This window comes from Rattus norvegicus, chromosome 18 (assembly GCF_036323735.1).
Source record: "Rattus norvegicus strain BN/NHsdMcwi chromosome 18, GRCr8, whole genome shotgun sequence".
Taxonomy (NCBI): Eukaryota; Metazoa; Chordata; class Mammalia; order Rodentia; family Muridae; genus Rattus; species Rattus norvegicus.
The window spans coordinates 12,640,636-12,667,759 of record NC_086036.1 but is presented as its reverse complement, the minus strand read 5'-3'; the positions used below and the strand labels follow the sequence as shown (position 1 = coordinate 12,667,759).

Genomic DNA, 27,124 nt, shown 5'->3' with positions numbered 1-27,124 from the left:
TTTTACCAAAATAATGGTTTATTAGGCACTCAGCTATTTACAGAGATGGTCTGGTTTGAAATGCTGTGAATGTCGTCGCACAGCCTGGGCGAAATATTCTTCTACGACGACAGAAGGTTTCTTTTTGTTTCACCTGCTGGCACGAGTTAATATTCAAAACGCATGTTGCTGAAAGGAGAAAGGACAATTGATGACATAATTCCTAATATAAAAGGTAGGTCACAATGGAACAGTCTACTTTTCAAGTGAAGTCCCCAGCACAGGCCCTGGCACCCCCACAGCTGCACCTGCTCTGTCCTAGGGAAGATGTCCCAGCCCTTGTGACTTGAGTTTCTCAGATGCAAAACACGATGAGGGCTCAGAAGGGTGAACATCCCCGTTCAAGATCTACACTGGATCTGCAAGATGCATTCTTTTTTTTTTTATCATGTTACTTTCATTTTTATTCTTTTTTTTTATTAACTTGAGTATTTCTTATATACATTTCGAGTGTTATTCCCTTGCAAGATGCATTCTTGCTGAACCCAAAGACGGAGGAAAATGTAGTGGACTTCTCACACCTGATAATATACTGAGTGATTCAGAGTGTCATCGAGACAGCATGGTGGTGTGTTTATCCACTCAATATCATGGCCGTGTCCCCTGTGACATGGTGGCATGTGTGTCCGCTCAGCATCCCTGCCGTGCCCCTGGTATGATGGTACTGCTCCCCTCTGTTGACTTAGGCTCGTCTCTGTTTTTCTCATGTTTCTTTCAGTACTTCTGAGATGTACTCAGTTAGAGCCCTTACCAGCTCTCCCACACTGCTGTCACGTGCACACACATTGCTGGCTCTCCCACTTCACCACCCTCTGCCCTTCCTGCTCTTGTGTGTGGTGCATCCCTCCTGACTGCGGGGATCTGGCCCAGGGACCCAGGTTCACACAGGCAGTGCAGCGGGGTCCCACATGGCTACTCTATCACTGTTATTTTCTCAAAAAAGAAGCTGAGGAAAAGGTCTTCAAAAGCAATTTGCATACATTTCATTTACTTTTTGTTGTTGTTTTTGTTTTTTGAGACAGGATCTCCATACAGTCCAGGCACTGCTGTGTGATGGCCTTGTGCTGCCTATGTAACTGCCGTATAGTGCCTTCCAAGTGCTGGGATTAAAGGTGTGCAACACCACGCTCAGCTTATGTGCTTTTAACATATGTGATGTGAGGCTGGAGAGATGGCTCGGCAGGTAAGAGCACCGGTTGCTCTTCCAGAGGACCCAGGTTCAATACCCAGCACTCATGAGGCAGCTCACAACTGTAACCCCAGTTTCAGGATTTCTGACATTCACACAGATGCACATTCAGACAAAACACCTACGTACATGAAATAAAAATAAAATGTATACATATATGTATATGTATATATACACACATATACATACATTATACATATATACACATTACACACATATATACATTATACATATATACATATTACACATATATATACATTATACATATATACATATTACACACATATATACATTATACATATATACATATTACACATGCATATATACATTATACATATATACATATTACACACATATTTACATTATACATATATACATATTACACACATATTTACATTATACATATATACATGTCACACACACATACATTACACATATATACATATTACACACACATATATACATTATACATATATACATATCGCACAATATATACATTTTACATATATACATATCACACACATATATACATTATACATATATACATATCACACACATATACATTATACATATATACATATCACACACATATATACATTATACATATATACATATCACACGCACATACACATTATACATATATACATATTACACACACATACACACACACATCACAGTATATATATATATATATATATATATACACACATATATACTGTGATGGAATCTATTGTAGGCGATACCATTAGAAATCTTCCTGAAGCCGAAGAACTAGACTAATGCTAAAGGAGAATAGAACTGTTTGCTTTCAGCATCCCTGTCCATCCTCCAGCTGATTTTGCAAAATAAAAGTCTTAAATAAAGCATGGACTCATGGTGTCTTGAACTTAAGCGCATAGAACATGGTAGCAGCTCTTCTTAAGAAACCTCACTCTTGCCTTAGCTCATTGGAATGCTTCTTTTTTGAGCTCTTTCCCATGCCTCCCACCAGCCGTCTTCCAGGTACTCTGGTTCTCCCTGGAATGTTCTCATGTGACGCCCTCTGTTTGAGCTTCTGTGTAAGACTGCACATTGGTCTGTGCTCTCTAACTCTGGGGTCGCTAGTGAATCCAGACATATATTCAACCCTGCCACTCTACATGAAAACTTTCATTCAAGAAATGCCCTCCTCAAAGGCTGCTGTCTAGGCAGCTTTGTGGAACTCCTTAGGGTCTACCCTCATGCACTGGCACGTCACATAGTGACCACAAAGGCCTGGTCCCGTTCCGTCGAGTTAAAATGTGGGTGGCGGTCTGTCCTGGCCCCCATGCTCTTTGGAGGACCTGCACCGAAGCCCAGACTCACCTGTTTCCAGTCCAGCTGCCCTCCCGCTATCACAGGTGCTCCCCAGGAAACTGCCTGGGCCCAAATATGCACCTCAGGACCCACTGTCTAGGACCCACGTTTGGATCTGGTGATGTCAAGCACCTGTAGTCATTTAGAATTTCATCTAAGGCAAAACCTTAAAACTTCCACATGAAAAAAAAAAATGACCTTGGTGATTGTTACTCCAAAAGAAGCCAGAACTCACTGGAACCTTTTTTAAGGAAGATACTTCACCAAACATACTTTACCCACCTCCTGAGCCCAGCCATCCCAGAACCCTCAGAACAAAGATATTTATAAGCCATGGCCACTTTGCGAGGGAGACGGAGACTGGGAGGAAATTTCAGCTGTGTGGTTTACCGTGAGGGTCACTCCAGAGAATCATGAACAACCAGATACAAATCCCAGAGTGTAATGACTGCCCCTGTAAGAAGCTTCTACAGATGCTGTGTTAAGACTCACTGATTTACAGTGGCGATACTGGCCACACTAAGAGACTCGACCCAATCTACTTAGCTTAGGTCAAAAATTAGTTAGAAATGACGATGTATGTAAAAAAGGCCCAGCCCCTCTTCATGTGGTTCCATAACCAACGGAACACTCGACTTACGTTTTCTAGATTCATGGCTGCTGTCTTTGCACTAGCCTTCTTACGATATTTCCTCCGGGTGCAGTAGACGCTGATAAGGGTGATGATCAGCATCACGGCAAACACGGTGACCGTGGAAGACACAGCAATGACAATCGTGTCCTTGGTGGACCCTCTCTTCTCACACCTTTTGCCCATGTACCACCAGTCTTCTCCTGCAGGACACCTGCAGGAAGAGATGTGATGCCACTTACGGTGTCATTTACGGGTGACACCTAACTGTGAACATCATCATTAGGGGCCCCGGTCACCTCTAAGATATTAGAACACTGATAGCAGCTGACATGCAGAACTATTTGGCCCACAAGTAGCTGAAGATAAGAGACTAGCATCAGGTAAGGCAGGGAAGAGGTGAGGAGGGCGTATTACAATTCATCTGATACTGGAAAGAAGCTGGGGAGAGTAGGGAGAAAACCAGCTGAGGGGATCAGGTTCACCACCGTGAGCTCCAACCTCGGCTAAGGACTCAGCACTTCTGTTGAGATTTGACTAGAAAATGGAGGACGGCAGAATCAAGGGACGAGACTGCTGTGAGGACTTAATGAGATAAGCAATGTAATAAGATATATAACTCGGGCAATTAGACTGTAGTGCACTATTTCTTCATAAGTCATTGTTAAGGTGGATAGCCAAAGTCCCAAATGGAGTTCAAACGAGTAACTGCTGGATAGTTTTATGTCAGCTTGACATAAGCTGGAGTCATTGGAGTGGAGGGAGCCTCAATTAAGAAAATGCCTCCGTAAGATTGAGCTGCAGGCAAGCTTGTAGGGCATTTTCTTTATTCGTTATTGCTGGGGGAGGGCCCAGCCCATTGTGGGTAGTGCCATCCTTGGGCTGGTGGTCCTGTGTTCTATAAAAAAGCAGGCTGAGCCAGCCTCAAAGAGCAAGCCAGTAAGCAGCACCCTTCCATGGCCTCTGCATGAGCTCCTGACTCCGGGTTCCTGCCCTGTTTGAGTTCCTATCCTGATATCCTTCAGTGATGGGCTATAATGTGGAAATGTGAGCCAAATAGACTCTTTTCTCCACAAGTGGCTTTTGGTCATGCTGTTTCATTGCAGCAGTAGAAGCCTGACTTGAACACTCCATCAATATCATGCATGTGAATTATCAGCATCTAATTCCCAGAAGGATAGGGGGACCTCCCACGTGAGCCCTCACTTGCACTCAGCTCTGCCTTCTTGGAGAGTGCAGATGCCGCCGTTCTGACATTCGACCTCAGAGCAGGCATTATGGACAGTCGAGGTGGTGGGGACTGGCCCTGGGACAGCCGCTGTAGAATTGAGGTGAGATATATCTGCAGAGGGAAGGAGAGAGCACGGCGGAGATCAGCTTCTGCATTGTCGTTGGACACAGATAATACTCAAGAGTTAAGACCTGTGAAAAAGGTATGTGTCTCCATCCATGACCCGGCCACACTTATGGGCAGTCAGATAAGGATCAGGCAAAGGCAGAGAGACAGCTGTTAGCTGAGGGCTTGACTTTGCTCTCCAGAATCCGTGGTTTGTTTTTTTTTTTTTTTTGTTTTTTTTTTAAGTCATCTGAGGTGGTATATGTTTACAGTCTGCAAAGGTAAAGACAGGCAGATAACGGGCTGAGAGGCCAGCCAGCCTAGCATTGTCTCAAAGGGGCCTGGAGAGATGGCTCTGCAATAAAGAGCACTGGCTGCTCTTCCAGAGGTCCCAGGTTCAATTCCCAGCACCCACATGGCAGTTCTAGGGGATCTGACACCTTCACATGGACATACATGCAGTCAAAAACAAATATACATTTAAAACATAAAAATAAATTATCAAAAAATGAAGTACTGGTATCTAAAGCAGACATAGTTGTCTAATGGCTTATACACACACACACACATATACACATACACACATACACACACGTACACATACATACACACACATATCTGTGTGTGTGTGTGTGTGTGTGTGCGTGCATGTGCACCAAGAGGAGGGAGTTGGGAGTTGGAGTGACAAGCACCATGCCTATCTGGCAGTTGGAGCTCTGAGGAACCCAGGGTCATGTGCTTCCTGCATTAAGGAAGTAAGATACCAGAGGTTTTCAGCCTAAAGATTTGCACTATTCTTCCATAATGTAGCAAATAAATGTTTGACTATGGAACTTGTGATGTTTCAAATTTCTAGTCAATCATATAAAAAAAAAAATCCTACTCCTGCCTGTTTCTTACCACAACCTACAACATAGCTAAAAACAAAAGCCAAAAGAAAACAGCAAACAAGCAGACGCCACAACGAGAAACAAACTCACATAAAATTGTGATTCCATACCTTCAACCGTCAGTAAGATGTAAACGTCATCTCCTTTTAAGAACTCTCTGCTCTTCAGCCTCTCTTGGGTTATGAAGACACTGGTTCCATAGCCTCTGCCTCTGCTAAACTGAGTTCCATTAGGGAAAAAAGCCTCCACTCCCACCTTGGAAGGCCTGTCCCAAAGATAGCTTCCATTATCTGAAAAAGCAATTATTTACATTAATGGGCTGGGTTGAGCATCATCACACCTTTCTGTAGGAATGACCAATAGGCAGCAAGGCACAGTGAGGATGGCGCTGAAGAGAACTCTTGGATCCTATTGACCTAGGGTGTGCTCCCATGAATGACGCTCACTCTCTCTGCCCCACAGGAACGAGGCTGCTTGCCAGTGGGGACCTACAAGTGGAGGACATCACACATGTGCACATTGCCTGCCACAAACACCCTCTGCCTGGCGGGACCAAGCCTCAACAGCCTTCTGAGTTGCAGCTGGGCCTTTTTAACTGAGCCAAAGTGGTGAGTTGCTGAGAGTTTTAATATGAGCAGAGAAGAATTTATCTCAGAAACTGAACTAAGTGGCATTTCAGTATCATCCAGAGGAACATGTTGGAAAAGAAAGAAAAACTTCCGTTTTTCTGGTTTTTTCTGTCTATCAGATTCAGTTGCTATCTTTCCTATGTCACTTTGATTCATCCCTGTCACTTATAAAATATGTTTGGTGCCATTCAATTCACATAATTCTATTTTCCCCACTATTCAGTTTCCAGGAACAAAAGATTATTGTAATTCCAAGTGTGATCTTATTTCTCTGGGTCATGTTTTTTTTTTTTTTTTTTTTTTTTTTGAGACTTGGAATGCTGTCACCATCACTAAACCCTGTCGGAAGCATTGACGAGCCATTCCTATCCAGTTGTATGCTGCTGCCGCCACTGCCCCCAGAATCTCCATTCTGACTCTAAGCTCTCAGCTTGAGAGCTGAGCTGTTTTCCACCATACCACCATGTTAGCATGCGTGAAAGACTCAATAGCAGAGGAACTCTGCCACCCAGCAGGCGTCCAGATCAACCTCTCCTAATTCTCTTGATAGGTCCCTGCCTTGGTTTAACAGCCTAGAACAGTGGAGCTTCAAGAAGTTTTTTTTTCCGGGATAGGAGAGATATCTCAGGGGTTAAGAACACTGACTTCTCTTCCAGAGGTCCTGAGTTCAATTCTCAGCAACCACATGGTGACTCACAACCATCTGTAATGGAATCTGATGCCCTCTTCTGCTGTGTATGAAATCAACTTCAGTGTACGTGTTGTGTGTGTGTGTGTGTGTGTGTGTGTGTGTGTGTGTGTGTGTGTGTGTGTGTGTATCTTTTAAAAAAACATGTTTGAAATTACTTTTTTAAAAAGGGTTTTTTCTTTGAGACCACAATGCTAATGAGAAGCAAATCTGAGGTTTGTAAACATCTTGGGATGTTCTAAAGTCAGGACTCCTAAACCAATAATTAGAAATCAGGGATGGTTATTTCCCAAGGTCCCAGGCCATTTCTAACAGTCTTCTACCTGGGGACTGTGTCTTCCACTAGTGAATTCTTTCCTTGGAACTGAAAACCTTCACTTTGAGGCTGGATATTCTCCAAGTAACCAACAGTGAAATCTCTCACTCCCAAATCACCCATCCCTTATTGAACAATGATCTGTCCCTGCCCATAAAGAACGTAAGCCACAAACCATCGGTCATCTTTGGGTCTGTGGTTATACTCCGCTGGTTGGACATACGCTGCCGGATGTCAGGATTCTGATCCAAGAGTGTCATTGTGGCTTGCTGCCAAGGACACGGCCACTGTAATTGATCATCATTGGCCCCGGAGATCAGGTGGAAATAAAGCCCTACATTGGTCGGGGATGTTAGATCCAGGTTAATCTGAAAAGCGTAACCTTTAGAGGAATAAAATGGAGGACTGTATACAGTGGTCTGGCCTCCAAGAAGCTGAGTGAAATTCTGTATGTGCCAGATGTGGTGGGGACACCTTGTTTCCGAGAGATTGATGTCATCGATAGACAGACCACCCGATGATGCGCCAGGGCCTCCGACGCCTTCAAACACCACTCGGAATTTTTCAGTCACTTGCAGTGTTACATAGTAAAGCTGCCAGCTCCCAGTGGGTATGTCTGCAGAAAGAGTGCTTGTTTCAAGAGCAATGAAGGACTAAGAACTCTGTGCTGACCTGCTTGGTGTTAAACCTCTAATCTTCAAAAGCAAATGATTCTCTTTTTCTCTCTTCATTAATTTATTTATTCAATTTACATCCCCTCCCTGTCCTCTGTCCCTTTCTCTTCTGAGAGGAAGGAGCCCCCTCCCATCTCCTCCCATGGTTGCATCCAAAGGAGAAAAAGAGTCAACTACCACCACCATTGGTCTCTTTGCTTCCTGGTTGCAGAATCAGTGAGAGCAGCTGCCTCACATCCTCCCTACCACGATGGACTGTGCCCTCAAACTGTGGTCCACAACAAGCCCTTCCTTCATCATAACAAAGAGAAGTAACTAATACAGTCCCACATCCCTTCCTTCCCCATCTGCTTTAATACGTAGGCTGTTGGCCCACCTCTCTGACATGGTTGATGTAAAATGTGGATCGTCCTCCCCACAGACATAGATCTCTATGACATTTTTTTCACGTCACAGCAGAGGCCTTCATGGGATTCATTTTTTTAAGCTGGAAGTTAGATAGAGTCCATTTCCCATTTGAATGTGACTTTGGTAAAACTGGGCCATGGTGAGATAAAATGGGAGGTGCGAAGAATATTTCTTTAGGGACTGACCAGGCCCTCCCTGAGGCCAATCCTTCCTTCATCCACTCCATACTTTGGTTTCTTTTAGCCATCAACCCTCTCCCTATTGCTCAGAGTCCACAATGTGTTCTCGTTACTTGTGGAGAACTTGAGTCCACAGTTCCAGAGATTGACTATGTTTCCTAAGTATTGCATAAAGGACCCTCATTTTAGCTTCCTTATCAAGTTCTATTTGATAGAACAAGACAGATCAAGTTCTATTTGAAAGTCATGAGTCACCAGTCCCTGCTCTGCTACAAGCTACCATATCAAGTTCCCGGAACACCTCACCCCGAATCTAAGCAATAGAAATGTAGGTACTGTACCTCTTATTTCTCTCTGAAGGGTCAAAACACCATCCTGGTGGCCTGCAGTGTACTCCCGGGTGTAGACGTTCAGTTGGCCATTTCCACTTCCACTGTTATACAGATAAAACTCCACGCACTGAAACCCTCTCTTGGGGTACAGCACTCTGCTCTCCAGCATCGCTGTGACCCCCCCATTCCCAGTGCTAGTGTTGAAGTGCATAAAGAAGCCAGAGTCTGCTCAGAGCATACAAACAGAGTAGACAAAGTAAGATGTTAGGATCGCTCTCTCTGAGCATATGTTTTCCTTCAGTGTTAGCTTAATTCCCGCCATACACACTTTTGTGGCCCCCCAGAGTTCATGCAGTTGAAATAACTTTCAATTTGATATGTTGACAGCATTTGGAAGCTGGACCTTTGGAGGACTCGAGGAGACCATGAAGTCATGAGTAGGGTCCTCACCTAAAGATTTGTGGCTTTATGAGTAGAAGGGACTTAAGCGAGCAGAATGTTTCCTGCGACCAGGTGATGACTCTTGCCCTAGGATATAGCAGAATGCCCCTCAACAGATAACAAGGAGACTCTAGGCACCCTAATCTTAAACTTCTGTTTGGTATCAGACCCCAGGACAAAAAGCTGAGGTGCATATTTTACATAACAAAAAAGACCTGGGGGTTGGGGATTTAGCTCAGTGGTAGAGTGCTTGCCTAGGAAGCGCAAGGCCCTGGGTTTGGTCCCCAGCTCCGAAAAAGAAAAAAGAACCAAAAAAAAAAAAAAAAAAAAAGACCTGACCTCCAAGTCCTCCCAGCATCCCTCAGTTCCTACCTGGCAAGCCAGGCCTCCAACCCTGAACTTTCAGCTCAGGGGCTGGCTGCCCCCCCCCCCCAGAGCTCTTCCCACCCCCAGAGCTCTTCTTTATATAATCCAGACATTTTGGTCTCCTCTGTGTCTCTCTGCCTCTCTCTCTCTCTCTCTCTCTCTCTCTCTCTCTCTCTCTCTCTCTCTCTCTGTGCGTCTATCTCTCTCTGTCTCTCTGTGTCTGTCTCTCTGTCTCTCTTCCCCCACACAATTTCTTTCTCTTCCCCCTCCCCCCCCATTCATGGTAATAAACGTGCCTTTATATGTTTTAATCTGGCTTGAATTGGCTTGTTTCACCAACAAAAAATAACTTATCAACCTCCAAGTGTCAGTGTTCAGACCCATGAGTAAGTGATATTTAAAGAAATTAAGTATCCAATCTCGGGTAATCAGTTATAGCAACCAAAAAAACCAAACCAAGCCTGGCATCATACTGGGCAGTAAAATACTGTCCTACAGCCAGCGAGTTCATGAATGAGACATAGTGAGGCATCCTTTCTCTTACTACAGAAATGAGCTTCTGAGGAAAGAAGAAAGTAAAAGCACCTAGGTCGGAGCTTCCTGTCTTCATTGTAGGTATTTTGGTACCTCGAACTCACAATTACATCCAGCTACAGGTCTAGAACTGAGTAACTCACAGCCCACCGATGTTCACTAGACTCTCCTACAGTCTGAGAAATGACAGAAAGGCAACTCGGTCCCTCCAATCACAGTCCTTCCAAGAGGTTCCTTCCTGTCCTGTTCTGTGCACATGCTGCTGGAGTCCTCACAGAACCAAGCCTTTGATTTGTAGAAAGAAAATCATTCTGAGTGAACAAAAGCAGAGGAACGGCGGTCACTCCTTTACAGTGCGTAAGGCCCATTGCTTGGAAAAACTGGATGTGTTCTCATTAGTAACTCTGATAGGGACGGTGCAGGGGTTAAGAACATCTAATGTTCTTACAAAGAACTAGAATTCCATCCCAGAACCCATGTTAGACAGCTCACAACTGCTTATAACGCCAGAGGATCTAATACCTCTGTCTGATGAGAGCATCCACACTCACATGTGCCTACCACCCACTCCACACTATTATTCAGAATTTAAAACATTAAAAATAGATTATTTTAAAACCAATAATAATTTTGATAGAAATGAGAGATGAAGCACCAGTCTTTTGGACTGAACAGGAAGGCTGGAGCCACTGATCACAAAGCCTGTTACCTTTGCACTGGCCCATGTTGGAGTGGTCATTCTCCGGACCACTGAGAACCTGTGAAAGCCGCTGCCAGTCAGCGCTATCTTGTGAACTTTGGATCATGCCACAGATATTCTCCAGCTCAAAATCGCAGGAGTCCATAAAACTCAAGGAAGAAGCTACAAAAGCAAGAAAGAGATGTGAGCATTCACATAGGACAAGCTACGTGATAAACGTGATCACAGAACTACGGGGAATGTCTGGCTGACTGTAGGACCCGCCAACCTGTAGACACGTGTCTGTCTGCAGAGTCTTGTGTGTGTGTGAATACCCAGTCCACATCCATTTGTGGAAACCTGAGGTAATATTCCTCTGTTGGTCAAAAGTTTATGCCACAGCAAACGTTATTTTGTTTCATTTACTGGACAACTGGCTTAAAAGAGGTTTGAACTGTTTCTATTTGAATAGTAGAACCTCAAAACTCTGCATGGGGTACATTGTTTCAAGGATTCAGGCTGTTTTACAAGGGTAAACTTTGGAAGAAGTAAAGTATTGAAAATGTCTGGTAGATTGGGACCCAGGTGCTGTTCTTTTAATCTAGCTTTCATAGTCTCAGAAAACACAAATGGATACAGAACATCTTTTTGTTCCAGCAAGGCAGAAGAAATAAGAGTAATTTCAAGGTACCCATCACATACTGCAGCTGTACAGCTGGTTCAGCTTCAGAAGGTCATAGTCACTGAAGTCCATTCGTTGGCCAATCACATCCTCAAAGTCTGAGATTTTCGTAATGATGGTAGACTCTGTCCCATTCTGGAAAGCGGTTTTGCTGTAGTGCATTACCGAGGTGTAGTCGTATGGGACATTCAGGGAATCAGACACACTGTCGTTGTAGATGTTGAAATTGTGTTCCTTGCCTGAATATATTTTCAAAACTTTCATTATTATATGCTCATAAAACTAAGGTGCGATTACTAAACGCTGTTGACTGAGAAATACAAAATGCAATAGAGAGAACTTTGTACACGTTATCTACTGAGTGCCAAGGGTTCCAGATGTCTTTGAACCTGACATCATGCACAGTCATGGTAGTAACAGTCAAACTAACAAACACACTGGCACTTCCAGGACAGTCAAAGGTCTAAGGCTCTAGGGACTGTTAATGGAAGAATGGTTCTACAAAGCAGTGTGGAAACATTCAGCCATCATCCAGCTCCGATAGAGGCTTAAAGCGCTCACAGCAGACTTCTCCGGTGAGAAGCAGGGCTTTGGGGAGTATGCTAAGATAGGACTCTACACTGATAACATGGGTAAGAGTCCTTAGAAAAGCTGGATGTAAACTGATTGCTGGAGGCACATGCCTTTAATCCCAGCACTCCAGAGGCAAAGGCAGTGAGTTTGAGACCAGCCTGGTCTACAAAGTAAGTTCTAGGATAGCCAGGGCTACACAGAGAAACCCCGTCTTGAAAAACAAAAAACAAAAAAAGAAAAAAGAAAGAAAAAGAGAGAAAGAAGAGATAGGCTACCATACTACTTGTGTATTCATTTAAATCACAGTGGCTATAGCCGTGATTGGAGTTGCTTGTAATATGACTGCTAACCATGTATGTTCCCCATGAAACTGTTTGTATGAGAATGCCTGTGCATAGCTTCTGGGACCCTGCCCCCCCCCCCCCCCCGTTGGCTCAGATTGGTAAATAGAGATGCCGGCAGCCAATGGCTGGGAAAAACAGACAGAGGTGGGACCTTCAGGATTTCCCAGGCTTGGGTCCAGGAAGGAGGAGATCCGCTGTGACGGGAGATGTGGAAGAGAGGAGAGAAGCCGTGCCTGAGAATAATGCAGGATAAAGAGGCAAAGCAGCCGTGTAAGGGAGCGGAGAGAGTGTGGCCCAAGAGGGCTGCCCAACTGGGGCCAGCCAAGGTAGAAGATAAAGAATTTAGTAAGTTATAACTCGGGATTATTGGCGGGGGGTAAATTAACCCCACGGAGATTAGGAAGTGGCCCAGCGATTGAGCTGTTTAAGGCATATCAAAATATAAAGGCTGTGTGTGTGCCTTTCATTCAGGAACGGAAACCACTGGGGAAGATAGCAAAACTGCCCGCCACCAGGATTTATTATTAATTATTTAATTCAACACATGATAGGGTATTATATATTTTTAGATTGTAAATAACTTAGTGTCTTATCAACAAAATAACTTCTCACAAAAAATGCTGGGTAAGTGACAGGCATGCTGATTGATTTATTTTAAATAAAGCAATAAGAGTACCAATCATTTTATTAATATGCACATAACAAACTATTACCTTGTTACCCATAAATATATAAAATTACAACTGTAAATTTAAAATGTGATTTTTTTGAGCTACCATGAGCTCCAAAGACAAACCTTTTAAAACACTGAGTTGAGTATATTGAGAGAAGATACCAGGCTACTTAGCTCCCTGTTGTTGGGAACTGATTGCAACTTGGTATCAGATGAATTTGTAGACATGATAAAGTGTATCTAGTCTCCAAAGTAACAGAGACCACTGCTCCTGATGCTCACCTGCTCAGAAACTTGACCTGTAATTAAGGGAAACATACCCGACAAGATCCTGTCCCAAACTATAGTGATGTAATCATCTCGGTCAGCACGCGACTGCTCGTGCCAGAATCCCAGGGCGTGGAGGAACTCATGTTGAACTGTTGCTATTCTGTCACAGTTTGTCCCGATGGACAACTCTTGCTTCCCAGCGTGAATGTTTCCCACTGAAGACCAGCACCTGACACGGACCAGGAACAGGATGTTTGCCTCACTGTGGAGTTCACTTCTTTACCTCATATGTCCTTCCCTTTTCAGTGGGGGACACACTGGACAACAACATTGACTAGCACTCTTGTTAAGGAATTTCAATCCGGCAACATGGCTGCTCTGGCAATCTGGCTAGAACGCAAACATACACCCTAAAGATAAAATCGGTTTGTAGAAGGAAGCAGCCATGTTTGAAAGTGACATCTAATTAAAGGGAAGGTTTAACAGAATGAGTCAGAGACAGGAAAGAGCAGCACAGGAAAGAGAGGCTACTTAAGAGCACTGCAGAGAGAGAGAGTCAGTCAGTCAGTCGGGAGTCAGTGCCGGGAGTACATGCAGTGGAGTTTGTCGTGAGTTCATGCTGTTCAGCGCAGATCAGCAGAGGCAGCTGAAGCCAGAGAAGGAGCCAGATGAGAACAGATGGCCAGAGTTAGTTTGAGGCCAAGCAGAGCAATTCCGTGAGAAGCTGAAAGAAGCCAGACCCTATTAGTCAGCTTGGAGAGGAGTTTAAGCCAGAACATCTGAGTCGAACCAGCGAGTTCAGAAAGAACTAGAAAGGGTGAATGTATTCAGCGGTAATCTCCGAGACGGCAATTACATTAAGAGAATTAAAGTTAATTTTACTTTTACAGCACTCAGCGTACAAATATTATGAAACAAATAATTTTTAGAGAATTTATCTCAGGACCATGCATTGTACAAGGACAAGTTATCCATGTTCATCCTTGAAATTGCAACCTTTTTTTTTTTTAAGATGGGCATGGGAATATCCTTCATCACAAATTGTTTTGTGTAATTTTATTGTTTATCTCTGTGTATGTGTATCTGGAGACACACAGGGGTGTGGATGCCTTCAGAAATCAGAAGTGGAATCCCCTGGAATTGGAATTGCAGGTGGTTGTGAGACACTCAGTGTGGATGCTGGGAATAGAGCGTGGTTGCCCTACAAGAACAATAGTTGAGTCATCCTCTGAGTTTTACAGGGAGAACAATTACTCAGTCATTGTGTTTCAGGACAATGACACTGCTTCCTTTCAAGTAATAAGAGGTGCTCAGTTAAACTGAATTCACACACATTCTACAATACATTTTACTTGAAGAGAGAATAAAGAGTACTAAGTTGTAAATGAGATGAAATTCAAAAGGCTGTAGGATAAAAGACATCAGTTCATGCTTACTAGATATTGACACCGGCAGTCTGGTTGTGTGCATGAAAACATTTTCTATTTTCTTATTTATCTTAGTGCACGTGTATCTGTGTATACACGTTTGTGCAGGTGTGCACGCATGTGGCGGCCAGACCAAATGTCTTCCTCTGTTACCTTCCACCTTACCTTTTGAAAGAGAGTCTTTCAGGTCAGCAATTCACAGGCTGGCTAGCCAGTGAAGTCCAGGAACCTGTCTCTATCGCCTCAGAACGAAAAGCTGTCTCACACAGTTTTGTTCTCTTTTGTTCAGAGCTGGGGATCTGAACGCAGGCAGCCTTCATGTTTATGTAGCAAGAATTTTCTTAACTAAGCCATCTCCCCTCCCCAAGTTGGCTGCCTCTTCTCCCTCCCTCCCACCCTCCCTCCGTCCCTTCCTTCTTTTCTTTCTCCCCCTTCCTTCTCGTGCTTCTCAGTCTCCATGGTTCTCCCCTACTCTTTCCTTTTTAGAGTACTGTTAACCTGCTCCAGGGGCCTACACATACTGGACAGGCCATCTACTTCTGTGACACATTATTTTATGGCCAGAGAAAACAGGTTTAAAGGTCAGACTCTGAATAAAGAACAAAGGCATTTGTCACCCCGCCCGAAAGTCAAGCAAGACCTTGGACCGTTGCTCGGAGGAACATCGTCTTCTCAGAACCTTCACAGGCCAACCTTCCAACTCACCCACTGCCCTTGAACACTGATATATAGTTCTCTTCTCCAGACCAGGGCTTGAAGTCAATGCACGTTTTAAGGCGATAGCGCTCGAACGCATTGAGGATTACTCCTTTAGCATTCATTTCTGACGGAAGACAAAAGTGCGCTGTGAGATCTCTGTTTTCTTTTCCTTTTTAAAAAATATTTATTTATTTTTTGACTTTTCAAGACAGCCTCATATGTCCTTAAAATAAGACAGGATGCCATGGCCACCACATGAGCGGGATATAAATGGGACCTGCTAGTAAAGCTTCAAGAGAATTCCTGTCCTGTGTTGAACTGTTCTGAAAACCAAACAGAACGTGTGTAAAAGTATCACAAACTGTAGAGGCTCCACCATTCACCTCAGGTCTTTACTACCACAGGTTCTGGCTAACTTTGGGTCATTTGTGAGTAACCCCTGGCATCGCAAGGATAAAGAATGTTCCAGAACATCCCAGGGTCTCTGCAAACAGTGGTGCAGTTCCTGAGACCCACGTGGTGGAGGGCCTCTGACTCCCACACACAGTTCAGCACATGTTCATACACACAGCAGGGGAATAATGTGATTTAGAAGACAACATGAGAAGTGCAGTTCTGTGTGAAAGAAAGAGAAAATCTACATCACCTCAGTTAGGGTGATGTAAGAGTCTCTTTATTTGAATGGACAGAGCTATGCTGAGTTCTTAAGCTATCATGTTTTCTAACAATTGTTCCCCAAGGCTGGGCTGCATCCTGACCATACCTTCTTCTTAGTCACCCACTAAGAGCCACGTCTATGAAGTACTGTGATGTGCGTGGTGTGCAAGGACTACACGCATGCCAGAGGAGCGCTCTCCAACGTGAGTTACATGCCCAGCCCAGGAAATGCTTGGTTCTTAAGAAGACATTATTTTTTATATTTCCCCCAAAGGTATCTTTCAGATTGATGTTTTTCAGAGGCAAGCATTGCTTCCTCTGTCCACAGAGAAAACAAACTCACTACAGGTGAGCTGGGCTGTTTGTGTTCTCTGTGTGTCTCTCTGTTGTCTCTTGTCTGTCTCTCTGTCTCTGCCTGTGTCTCTCTGCCTGTGTCTCTCTGTCTCTGCCTGGGTCTCTCTGCCTCTGCCTGTGTCTCTCTGTCTCTGCCTGTGTCTCTCTGCCTGTGTCTCTCTGTCTCTGCCTGTCTCTCTGTCTCTACCTGTATCTCTCTGTCTCTGCCTGTATCTCTCTGTTTCTGCCTGTGTCTCTCTGTCTCTGCCTGTGTCTCTCTGTCTCTGCCTGTGTCTCTCTGTCTCTGCCTGTGTCTCTCTGCCTGTGTCTCTCTGTCTCTGCCTGTGTCTCTCTGTCTCTGCCTGTATCTCTCTGTCTCTGCCTGTATCTCTCTGTTTCTGCCTGTGTCTCTCTGTCTCTGCCTGTGTCTCTCTGTCTCTGCCTGTGGCTCTCTGTCTCTGCCTGTATCTCTCTGTCTCTGCCTGTCTCTCTGTCTCTGCCTGTGTCTCTCTGTCTCTGCCTGTCTCTCTGTCTCTGCCTGTGTCTCTCTGCCTGTGTCTCTCTGTCTCTGCCTGTGTCTCTCTCCCTCTGCCTGTGTCTCTCTGTCTCTGCCTGTCTCTCTGTCTCTGCCTGTGTCTCTCTCCCTCTGCCTGTGTCTCTCTGTCTCTGCCTGTCTCTCTGTCTCTGCCTGTGTCTCTCTCCCTCTCCCTGTCTCCCTCTCCCTCTCCCTCTCCCTCTCCCTCTCCCTCTCCCTCTCCCTCTCCCTCTCCCTCTCTCTCTCCTATATAGGCTGGTCCAGCCGCAGGCTCAGGCTCAACCTGCCTTTCCTTCTGGAGGACTTCCAGAGTTACAGGTGTGCTCTTCTACTCCTTTGTACTTTTTCTGTACAAAAAGTTTTTAGTTATTGTTAGATTCTTTTTACTTCTCCCACCTTTTTCCTCTGTGTGTGTGCATGTGTGTGGGTGCACATGTGCATGCATGTACCTGTGTGTACATGCACATGTGTATGTGTGGTGTGTGCGTGTGTGGTTTGTGAGTGCACATGTGTGTGATATCAGAACTCATCCTCCATGGTTCTTCTCCTTAGTCATTAAGGAAGGTCTCACAAGCGACCTCGGGGCTTTCCCATATGGCTACTCTCCACAGCCAGCTTGCTCTGCATCTCCTTGTCTCAGGAGGAGGGAATGACAGTTGACTTCCCGACACACAGCACTTACGTGGGTTCTGAAGATCTTTCCGTGCTTGCCATCTCCCTCTTCTGACTCTTTAATAATTTAATACTAAATTAAGAATTATTTAGGGCTGGAGAGATAGCTCAGAGGTTAGGAGCACTGACTGCTCTCCCAGGGGTCCTGAGTTCAATTCCCAGCAAGCACATGGTGGCTCACAACCATCTGTAATGGGATCCGATGCCCTCTTCTGGTGTGTCTGAAGACAGCTACAGTGTACTTATATATAAATAAATAAATCTTTTTTAAAAAAAGGATTATTTATTTCCAGAAAAAGAGATAGTGAGCTCTTATTAACATCTGGATTTGCCAAAATAAAATCCTGGGAAGCAGCCATTTTCTGTGAGTGGTTGTTCTGTGGTTTTTATTCATATTAACATCCTGTCCTGGGGCAGGCTGGCTCTTGTGCTGCTCCCCCAGAGGACTGGAGTTTAGTTCCCAGGACCTACATCGATGACTGCTAACAGCTCCGGGGATTCAGTGTCTCTTCTGGCCTCGGCAGGCACTGCACATGTGTTATTCACTCGCTGGGCATGCACACATACACATAACGGAAAGCAGTAAAAGTGAAGCTCTTTTACAATCCTTTCCAGTCTGGGAGTGATCAGTGGTACTCCATCTGCCTAGAATGTCCCGGGCCTAGATTCTACCATCAGCTCTGCAAGAAATATATAAATGCTTGAACATGGGGAGATGGTGCTTAAAAAAAATAAGCAACAGTAATGGAGGGACGGCCTAGTGGTTGAGAGTATTTATGCCTTCCTCTTCTGGAGAACCAAACTTGGGTTCCCTGTCAGGCGGCAGACACCGACTGTAACTCTAGCTCCAGGGGATGCATCCTCACAGAGGCTGACTCATGTACACACACACACACACACACACACACACACACACGCATATGCACATACATACACTCTCACACACATATACATAAATATATACTTACATACACTCACAAATACACACACATACATACACACTCACATATATGCACACTCACACACAGAGGGAGAGAGAAAGAGACACCACACACACACACACACACACACACACATGCACATACATACACACTCTCACACACATATACATAAATATATACTTACATACACTCACACATACACACACATACATACACACTCATATATATGCACACTCACACACAAAGGGAGAGAGAAAGAGACACCACACACACACATGCACATACATACACACTCTCACACACATATACATAAATATATACTTACACACACACGCACATACATACACTCTCACACACATATACATACATATATACTTACATACACTCACACATACACACACATACATACACACTCACATATATGCACACTCACACACAGAGGGAGATAGAGGAGAGAGAGACAACACACACACACACACAGTGGAGGGGAGAGGGAGGGAGAAAGGACAGGGAGGGAAATAGAATATGAATTAAAGTACCAATAAAATCTAGGACAAACCTTATTAAAAGCAAGAATGCTTCCCTAATATTTATGCCCTTAGTATTCAACACAAAGTAAGTTCTCCATCAGAGTTGACCAAATTGATTTTATATTGGTCAAAACCAGCATGCATTCAGTCAGAGATGTTTACGATCTTTTGATTTTGCTTATTTTTTTAAAGTAAATGTAATACGACCACATCGAGGAACAACAGCAGCAATGAAAAGCCTTAACACCACACAAGGCCATTCTGGTAAACATCGGTCCTGCCATCTCAGGAACACTCAGGGAGATATGGAAACTCCGAAGTGTGTACTAACCCAAGCTGTCTTCTAGAACATATGGAATGGTATGTGGCCATCTGTAGTTGTCTCCAATGATGGAATTCCTCCCACTTGCCTGTCAAAAATAAGTGTGAAAAGAGTCAGTTACGTGAACTAGACAAAACTAATCAATGATCAGCCCGGAAATAAATGAAGTTTACAGTTCTTCCTGTGAATCAAACATGCAAATGGGGCATGTGTCTAAATTTCTACCATAATTTAATAAAAACTTACAGATGGGAATAACTAATTACTGTAGTTAACAGAGCTAAAGGAGAAATGGGACTCAAAACAAGATTGTTGGAAAGTGCGCTCTAAGGCATGGTTGATGTTTAGATATCAAAAACACATCAGAATGGGCTGTCAACACCTCCACAGTTAAGACTGCTCGCAGCTCTTGAACAGGATCTAAATCCAGTTCCCACCCCCCACATCAGCAGCTCACAAATGCAGTACACACACAACATGCATGTGGTACACATAAACACACGCAGGCTCACACACACACACACACACACAACATGCATATGGTACACATAAACTCATGCAAGATCGCACACTTACACTCATGTAGGCACATGCACACACATACATACATACATGTGTTATATATAAACTTATTCAGGCTCGCACACACACAGCATGCATGTGGTACACATAAACACACGCAGGCTCACACACACACATACAACATGCATGTGGTACTTATAAACTCATGCAGACTCACATGCATATAAACAGACAGACAGACAGAAGAGGAGTGATAACTAAATCAAACCTTAAAAATCTGATTCTCAGGGGGAAAAAAAATCAGACATAAGAAGGATGAAAAGTTACAAGTTTTTCTGGAAGAGAAGCCTGGAGAAATCACTCGACTGTTAAGAGCGCGTGCTGCCTTTGCAGAGGACCCAGTGTGGTCTCCAGCACCACATGGTGCCTCAGAACCACCAGTCACTCCAGTTCCAAGGGATCCAATGACCTCTTATGGCTCCAGTGGCCTCAGATGCACACACGGTGCACAGAGACACATGACAGCAAAACACCCACACATGGAAGATTAGAGCTAGATAAATATTTCTAAAGCCACCCTAATTTTATAATAGAACACTAATAATGTATTTTTAATGCCTCTGCCCTGGCAACACAGTAAATGTCATTGCAGAGAGCAGAACCGCCTGGGCGGTAACTGCAGCAGGGTTCCCACACTTGCTCAGCAGGGCCTTTATCAGAGACACCGCCTCAGCCCATCGTCACCTGGTTAAAGAGTGACTTTACTACAGGAAACAGGCTTCAGGGTGGAAAATACTATGGAGAAGGCAATGCAATGCTTGAGACAGAGGGCAAATGGGAAGGCTACTGCAAACAAACAAGGAAGCAATGGCAGGGCTTGACTACCTGGGAGAAGTGAATGAGTCAGACTCTTGGAGAGAAGCTGGCAGGGGACACTAATGGACTGGGAGAGGGTGGGGCTGGGCCAAGGGCAAAGGGGACTCCTAAGGTTGTTACGGATTTCCTTGAGATGAAATCTGTGAAGCAATGACAGGCAGCTGGAGAGAAAGGCTCCGGGGGAAGGTTCTAGTGGGACGGTCAGTGCGCACCTACATTTGCTGTATCTTGTAGACATTCACACTCAGTGTGCAAACGGACACCGGGACTGAGGGGCAAGGCACGACTAGAGTTACCCACTTACAGACCTAGTTAAGAGGTGGCATGTGAAGCCATAGCCCAGGTGGATGGGGAAGCAGACAGAAAGGGGCCAGGACCAGGAGGAAGCCTTCAGATGGCAGCTTCCTCCCTATTTCCCTTCCCTCTCTCCTTCCCTACTTCTTATCCTCTCTCCCCCTTCCTCTTCTGCTCCCCTCCCCTCCCCTCCCCTCCCCTTCTTTTTGTTGGAATCAAATCCAAACAAGAGCCTCAGTATCACACTGTGTCCCCGGCTTCTCTTTGACATTGTAACTTGAGTTTAGGTCTTACTGTGTAGCCCGGGCTGGCTGTGAACTTGTGCTTCTCCTGCCTTGAGCGCCTGAGCAGTGTGATTACAGGTCTGAGCTCTATCTCTTCAAGGAGGATTTGAGAGGTGTGCTTATGGTGTGCAGAGGCCAGGGAGGGGGGATCGCAGAGTGTGCTGGGGGAAATAGTAGAAGTTTGGAGAGCAGAAAGCTCTACTGGATGATGTTCATGTCTAAGGGTGTATATATTTTATGAGTGATCTTGTTAATTTGTCTGTTTTTTGACTCTGCATAAGCTTCTACAACATAACAATTGTAAATGCATTTTTAAGCATCACTGATTCCGTCACCTATAAAAGAAGAGTAAGTTCTTAAAGTTTTAAAAATCTGGAAAGCAAGGAAATACACCTTGCTTTTCTTTTTAAAAAGTGCTTAGGACACTGGACGCTTGTGTGTCTCTTGTTTGGTTGGTCGGGTTGTTCTGGTTTTTTGAGACAGAGTCTCACTGTGTAGTCCTGGATGACCTGGAACTCACTGTGTAGACCAAGCTAGCCTCAAACTCAGAGATCCATCTGCCTCCCAAGTGCTGGACTTAAAGATGTGTGACAGGACACCATGTCAATAAGACACTGAACTTTCAAGTCCTCTTAACTTACATCTACATCTGCACATGCGTCTTTCTGTGTGTCATCATGGCTACATCAGAATCAACACTCGAGAGATGGTTTGGGAGAACCCTTTCTTGACATCATTATTTATAGCTGATTTCAGGGGGAAAGAATAATAATAATAATAATAATAATAATAATACATGATAATTATATATTATATAACATTTATACACAAATATATTAATATTATGTTACATATAAGAATTATATATTGGGGCTGGAGAGATGGCTCAGCCGTTAAAGGCTAGGCTCACAACCAAAAATATAAGAATTATATATTATATAATATATTTTATAGAATATATTCAGTATATAATTTATTCAATATATCAAATATATTGTATAATAAATTATTGTCATTATTATTAATAGAAGCCTAAGTCATTGGATATATTTACAAACTCAGTTTTATTTTACTTCAACTAGACGAAATCAGTGAAGCTCTGTTTTTAAACAAAAATTCTCCTTATTGCAGCAATAATAAAAAAATCATTCAAAGCACCACACACATGGTAAGAGATAGTGGGTTTCACCACACGGACGCCGAAGCACTAGAGGATGAAGACGTACTATGTATGAGTCCTTCCAGGGCAGCGTGCACTCGGAATTCGTGCCACTGAGCTGCTGCACCTTCTGAAAGAGCGCCTCAGCCAGGAACCCATCGCCATCATCCTCAGTACTCACAGTCAGTGCTCACGTCCATCCTGAGAGCATCGCAGCAACTCACCTCCAGTTTGATGTCTCCCTCGAAAAGGTCCAGTCCTAAATCTAAGAGAAGAATTGAGATGCGCCGTGTTATTACATTGGTTTCCTGTGCCGCATAAGAGATGATGTTTTGAAAACTCTTAAGGAAGAGGGGCTCGCATGGCCCCACCCCTAAGGATCTGTATGCAGTTGAATGGTTTGGGGGTGGGAGAGACATCGTCTCCAGAGGTGTAGTCCTGCTATGCAGAGCATGCTCTTGTGAGTGACCCCTCCCCCAGCCTTCGTAAGTAACCCTGATGACTCTCACAAGAGGAAAAGCAAAACAGAGCATGAAAGCAGAGATTGGAGGAGGTGAGGGAGGATGGAGCTTGGTGGGAGTCTGAGGAAACTGGAGGGGACAGAGAGGGTAATGGGGCAATATGATCAAACATGTTATACACACGTATGATAACGCTGTAATGAACGGCATCATCATATGTAAGTAAAACATGGGGGGGGGGCCTGAAAGATAGCTCAACCAGAAAAAGTCACCTGCCACCAGGCCTTGACAACCTGAGTTTGATTCCTGGGAACCCATATGGTGGGGAAAGAGAGCCCACGCCCACAAGTTACACAGACGCGCGCGCACACACACACACACACACACACACACTCACTCACTCACTCACTCACTCATTATAATAAAAAAGAACAAAGAGCCACAAACCTTCATTGATATCGAATATGTCTTGATCGATTCCCCCATCTATGTCTTTGACTGAAATAACAAAGAACACATTGGACATTATGTCTATGAAAAGGAAAAGGATCGCATTAATCACACAATCAGAAGGAAATACGTTTTTGCCTCAGATGCTCATTTAGCGTGCATTAATTAATTGATGGGGACTCTAATCGATTGACCCTCCTGTGAGCCAGACTGGGGACTGGACAGGGGACTTTTGCGCGTGCGCTCTGTCCCTTCCACCCCCTTGAGTGTCACATGACTCTAGGTTTATGTGTGTCAGTAAACACAGCTTAGAAGGAAGGTGGGACTAACTAGAAAATGCAGAACTGTTCCGCCCACAAAGCCACTGCAGTGACCTTTCTTTATTTCTGTTTTTCTGATGTGCCGATGGGTCCTGAACGCCAGTGTTGGTGCTGGAGCGATGGCGTAGCGGTTACGAGCCCTGGCTGTTCTTCCGAGGACCCGAGCTCAGTTTGAAGCACCCATATGACAGCTCAATTGTCCCAGGGACCCAACACCCTCATACAGAAATAACAAAGCAAATAAATAATTTTTTAGGAAGCCAGTGTTTGATCAAAGTTCATCACACTGTTGCTGGGGTTCTGCATCCGCCGTCCATGCCTCCCCCTGGGCGGAAGTACCCCTTTACGGCACGGGTCAGCACGTAACCTTCTCGCACTGTCTAGAGCAAAACTCAAAATAGACTTACCAAACTTTTCTGGAGCTGGCTGGGAAACAAACACCGAAAAAAGGGTATTATTACAAGGCTCATGGTATAAATAACATTTTTGGCTCCAACTTTGGATCCCTTTTGTAATCATATTCAAAGATTGTTTGTTTGTTTGTTTGGTTTGTGTCTGTATGTGGTGGACAGAGGGAAACTTGCAGTAGTCAGTTCTGTCTTGTCTTGTGTGAGTCCTAGGATTGAACTCAGACCATGAAGCTCAATGGCTCGTGCTGGGTCACCTGCTGAGTCATCCCAGTGGCCCCAATTTTTTATTCAATTTTTTAATACCGGGTCTCTCTGTAGGTCAAGTTGGAACTCATTTTGGCGTCTAGGCTAACCTTGAACTTGCTACAATCCTCCTCCTTCAGCTTCCCAAGAGCTGGGGTGACAAGCATGAGCCACAGTGGCTCTAAGTTACACTCAGACAGTTCTTTTTATTAAGACATCACACTTTCTTCCATATATCCCAGACAAATGAGCTGGAGTTTATATAACACTTTGACCAGACAGATTATTCTACTGTCATAGAGAGACTGAATCTTCCTGTTAAAAAGATAGAGACAGAAAAATCAACTTCCAAGTTTGAAATGAAGGCAGTCCACACAACTCAGCCGTCATGAAAACACTCACTTTACACAATCTCCTATAAGACTGGTGAGCAGGGGCTGGGGATTTAGCTCAGTGGTAGAGCGCTTACCTAGGAAGCACAAGGCCCTGGGTTCGGTCCCCAGCTCCGAAAAAAAAAGAACCAAAAAAAAAAAAAAAAAAGACTGGTGAGCAACGCTCGGAAAAGCTACAACCTTATTCCCAATTAACGGCAGGAACTTTGCCTAACACCTCGCTATAATCATGTTTACCGTCCTCCCTCAACCAGGACTCTACATCCGAAAACAATACCAAATGTCTAAGCAAAATACCAAGGAGTAGATTCTGTGAGTTTTTAAAAATACATTCACCTTTTTGTTGTTTTGGTTTTTGTTTGTTCTTGAGACAAGCTTTCTGCGTATCTCTAGCTGCTCTGTAGACCAGGTCATCCTGGAACTCAGAGATCTGCCTGCCTCTGACTCCCAAGTGCTGGGACTAAGGGTATACGCCACTAGCAGCTGGCTAAAATACACACATTTTTTTAAAAATAGATCATAAACAAATTACTGAGTTGCATACCCAATGAGGGGGAAAAATGAGATCAACATCAGAAATTTATTTTGAGGACAGGGATATACACAGGAGCATATATGTGTACAGCTGCTTCAGAAATCCACAAGTGTCATTCTTTAGAATCCACCTACTTTATTTTTGACAGTCTCTCACTGGGCCCCCAGGGCTCACCAGTTAGGCAAGGGTAGTTGAGCAGCCATTCCTCAAGGAGCCCTGTGTCCCTGTGTCTCTGCCTCCCCGGCACGGCATTACAAGCATATGCAGTCGTACCTTTTCATACATGTTCTGGAAATCAAACTGGAGTCCTAATGCCCGAGACGGCAAGCACTTTACTAAAGGCAATCTCCCCCCAGGTTCTCTGAGAACCTTAATCAATGTAACCTAGGGAGAAGTCAGCAGAACCAGTAGACAATCGTGTGATTCATGCCTGGGTTCTCTGGGTTCTTTAAGGCAATTTACTTCATGAATCTTAAATGATCTGTGTGATGAGGTCACCACCTGATTTGGATGAGTATCATGAGTTATATGACACCACACCAAAACATGCCGTAAAAATGTAACGCTCTTTCACACGGGTGTAAAGCACGATTGCATTAAAAGAAAAAGAGCTAACAGCGGAGATAAAGAAACCTGAATTGTTTGACAAGATGTGGGAATGAACTAACTGGTCAGATGGCTACCATTGCTTTGACGGAAGGCATCCTAGTTTTCTCATCTGGTAACCACACAGCACACATTCACAGATGACCCCATCACCCGCAGAAACAGATTTACAAGTAGCTACTCTGAACCCCAGTTAAACACGAAGCGGCCACTTCCCATCTGACATTCTCTACTCATCTGCATGCCACCAGCTCAATAGAATGTATTTCAAGTTCCAACTAACGGGTTCCTCCGCCATTAGATAGTTCACATAAGACCATGAGTTAGCTTCTAAGTGCTGCTGGAAGATTGTTTTAGACTGGCAAAGATGCAGAAGAGACACTCCATAATGTTAAACTTTGTGAACATTGCCTCTGATGTTTGTCAGTCTTCACCTGTGACAAGTTACTCTAGAAGCAAACAGTATGTCACTCAGCAATAAAAATGGCTTTTAAAACTTGCATTTGCTGTCTTATCAAAAGAAAACTGTCACACAACAGTGAAGCAGAAAGGAAAATATAAATTTCTGTCACAATCTCTAGATCTCTCTGGCAGAGTGACCTTTTATAATCAATATTCCGTCAGCCCCTACCTACCAGGAAACGATGCTCATTTAAGACCAACATTTTGAATAATGTAATAGAAAACAAAAGCAAACAATTATCTCTCAATGATTTATGTTGGCAGACCCCCAATTTTTCTGTTAATTTTCTTACCAAGCCAGAAACCAGGAGAAATGTGGCAAAAACCAGAAACCAGGGCCAATGCCGGGCATCCATACTGTGGCTTTCAAAGTTGCAAGCTGTGGCAGTTATGGCAGAGCTGACTTTTAAAAGGTAAACATCATAACTTCCGGCCTTTGATCTTAATGTTAATGATCCATCTCTCAACTCATCTTGCTGCTGTAGTAACTTCCAATCAAGGAGGTAAAGTCCAGGGTTGCTAACATACCTCTCCCTCCTCCCCCTTTACTGTGCCAGCATTATGGCTAAGACTTGTCACTGAGACATATTCTCTGACGTATACATATTTCTTCCCAACATTATTAACACCACTTCAGCAACAAGAAACATACATGTACACATGTACACATGTACGCATGTACACACGTACACACACACACACAGACACATAGTGTGGATCAACCTCTTATTGTCTTCCAGAATCAAATCACCTGTCTCCTGGCTAGGGCCATAAGGAGCTACAATA

The 27,124-nt window shown here is 44.1% G+C and overlaps 1 protein-coding gene across 3 annotated transcripts; it reads right to left on the bottom strand.

The window, feature by feature from the left end:
* Mep1b (meprin A subunit beta) lies at positions 1-26,719 on the bottom strand. Of its 3 annotated transcripts, none has more exons than XM_063277123.1 (15): positions 26,632-26,713; positions 24,098-24,116; positions 23,368-23,451; positions 22,684-22,724; positions 19,334-19,412; positions 15,341-15,458; positions 13,259-13,437; positions 11,369-11,587; positions 10,697-10,849; positions 8,656-8,871; positions 7,229-7,669; positions 5,531-5,710; positions 4,401-4,536; positions 3,204-3,408; positions 1-168 (listed from the first exon to the last, which is right to left on the bottom strand). In XM_063277123.1, exons 1-15 carry the CDS (start codon positions 26,692-26,694, stop codon positions 154-156), a joined length of 2,148 nt encoding a protein of 715 aa, XP_063133193.1. In that variant the 5' UTR covers positions 26,695-26,713; the 3' UTR covers positions 1-153.
* Between the last annotated feature and the right edge of the window lie 405 nt (positions 26,720-27,124).

What these genes read in the sequence shown, in the direction of transcription:
- Mep1b (XM_063277123.1), bottom strand. Translation starts at nt 26,694, where the DNA reads ATGGATGCCCGGCATTGGCCCTGGTTTCTGGTTTTTGCCACATTTCTC. An exon ending in CATCTTACTGACGGTTGAAG is followed by an intron (nt 4,537 to 5,530) that starts GTATGGAATCAC and finishes TTCCCTCTGCAG; the next exon opens with ATATATCTCACCTCAATTCT. An exon ending in GAAGGCAGAGCTGAGTGCAA is followed by an intron (nt 3,409 to 4,400) that starts GTGAGGGCTCAC and finishes CTCTTCCTGCAG; the next exon opens with GTGTCCTGCAGGAGAAGACT.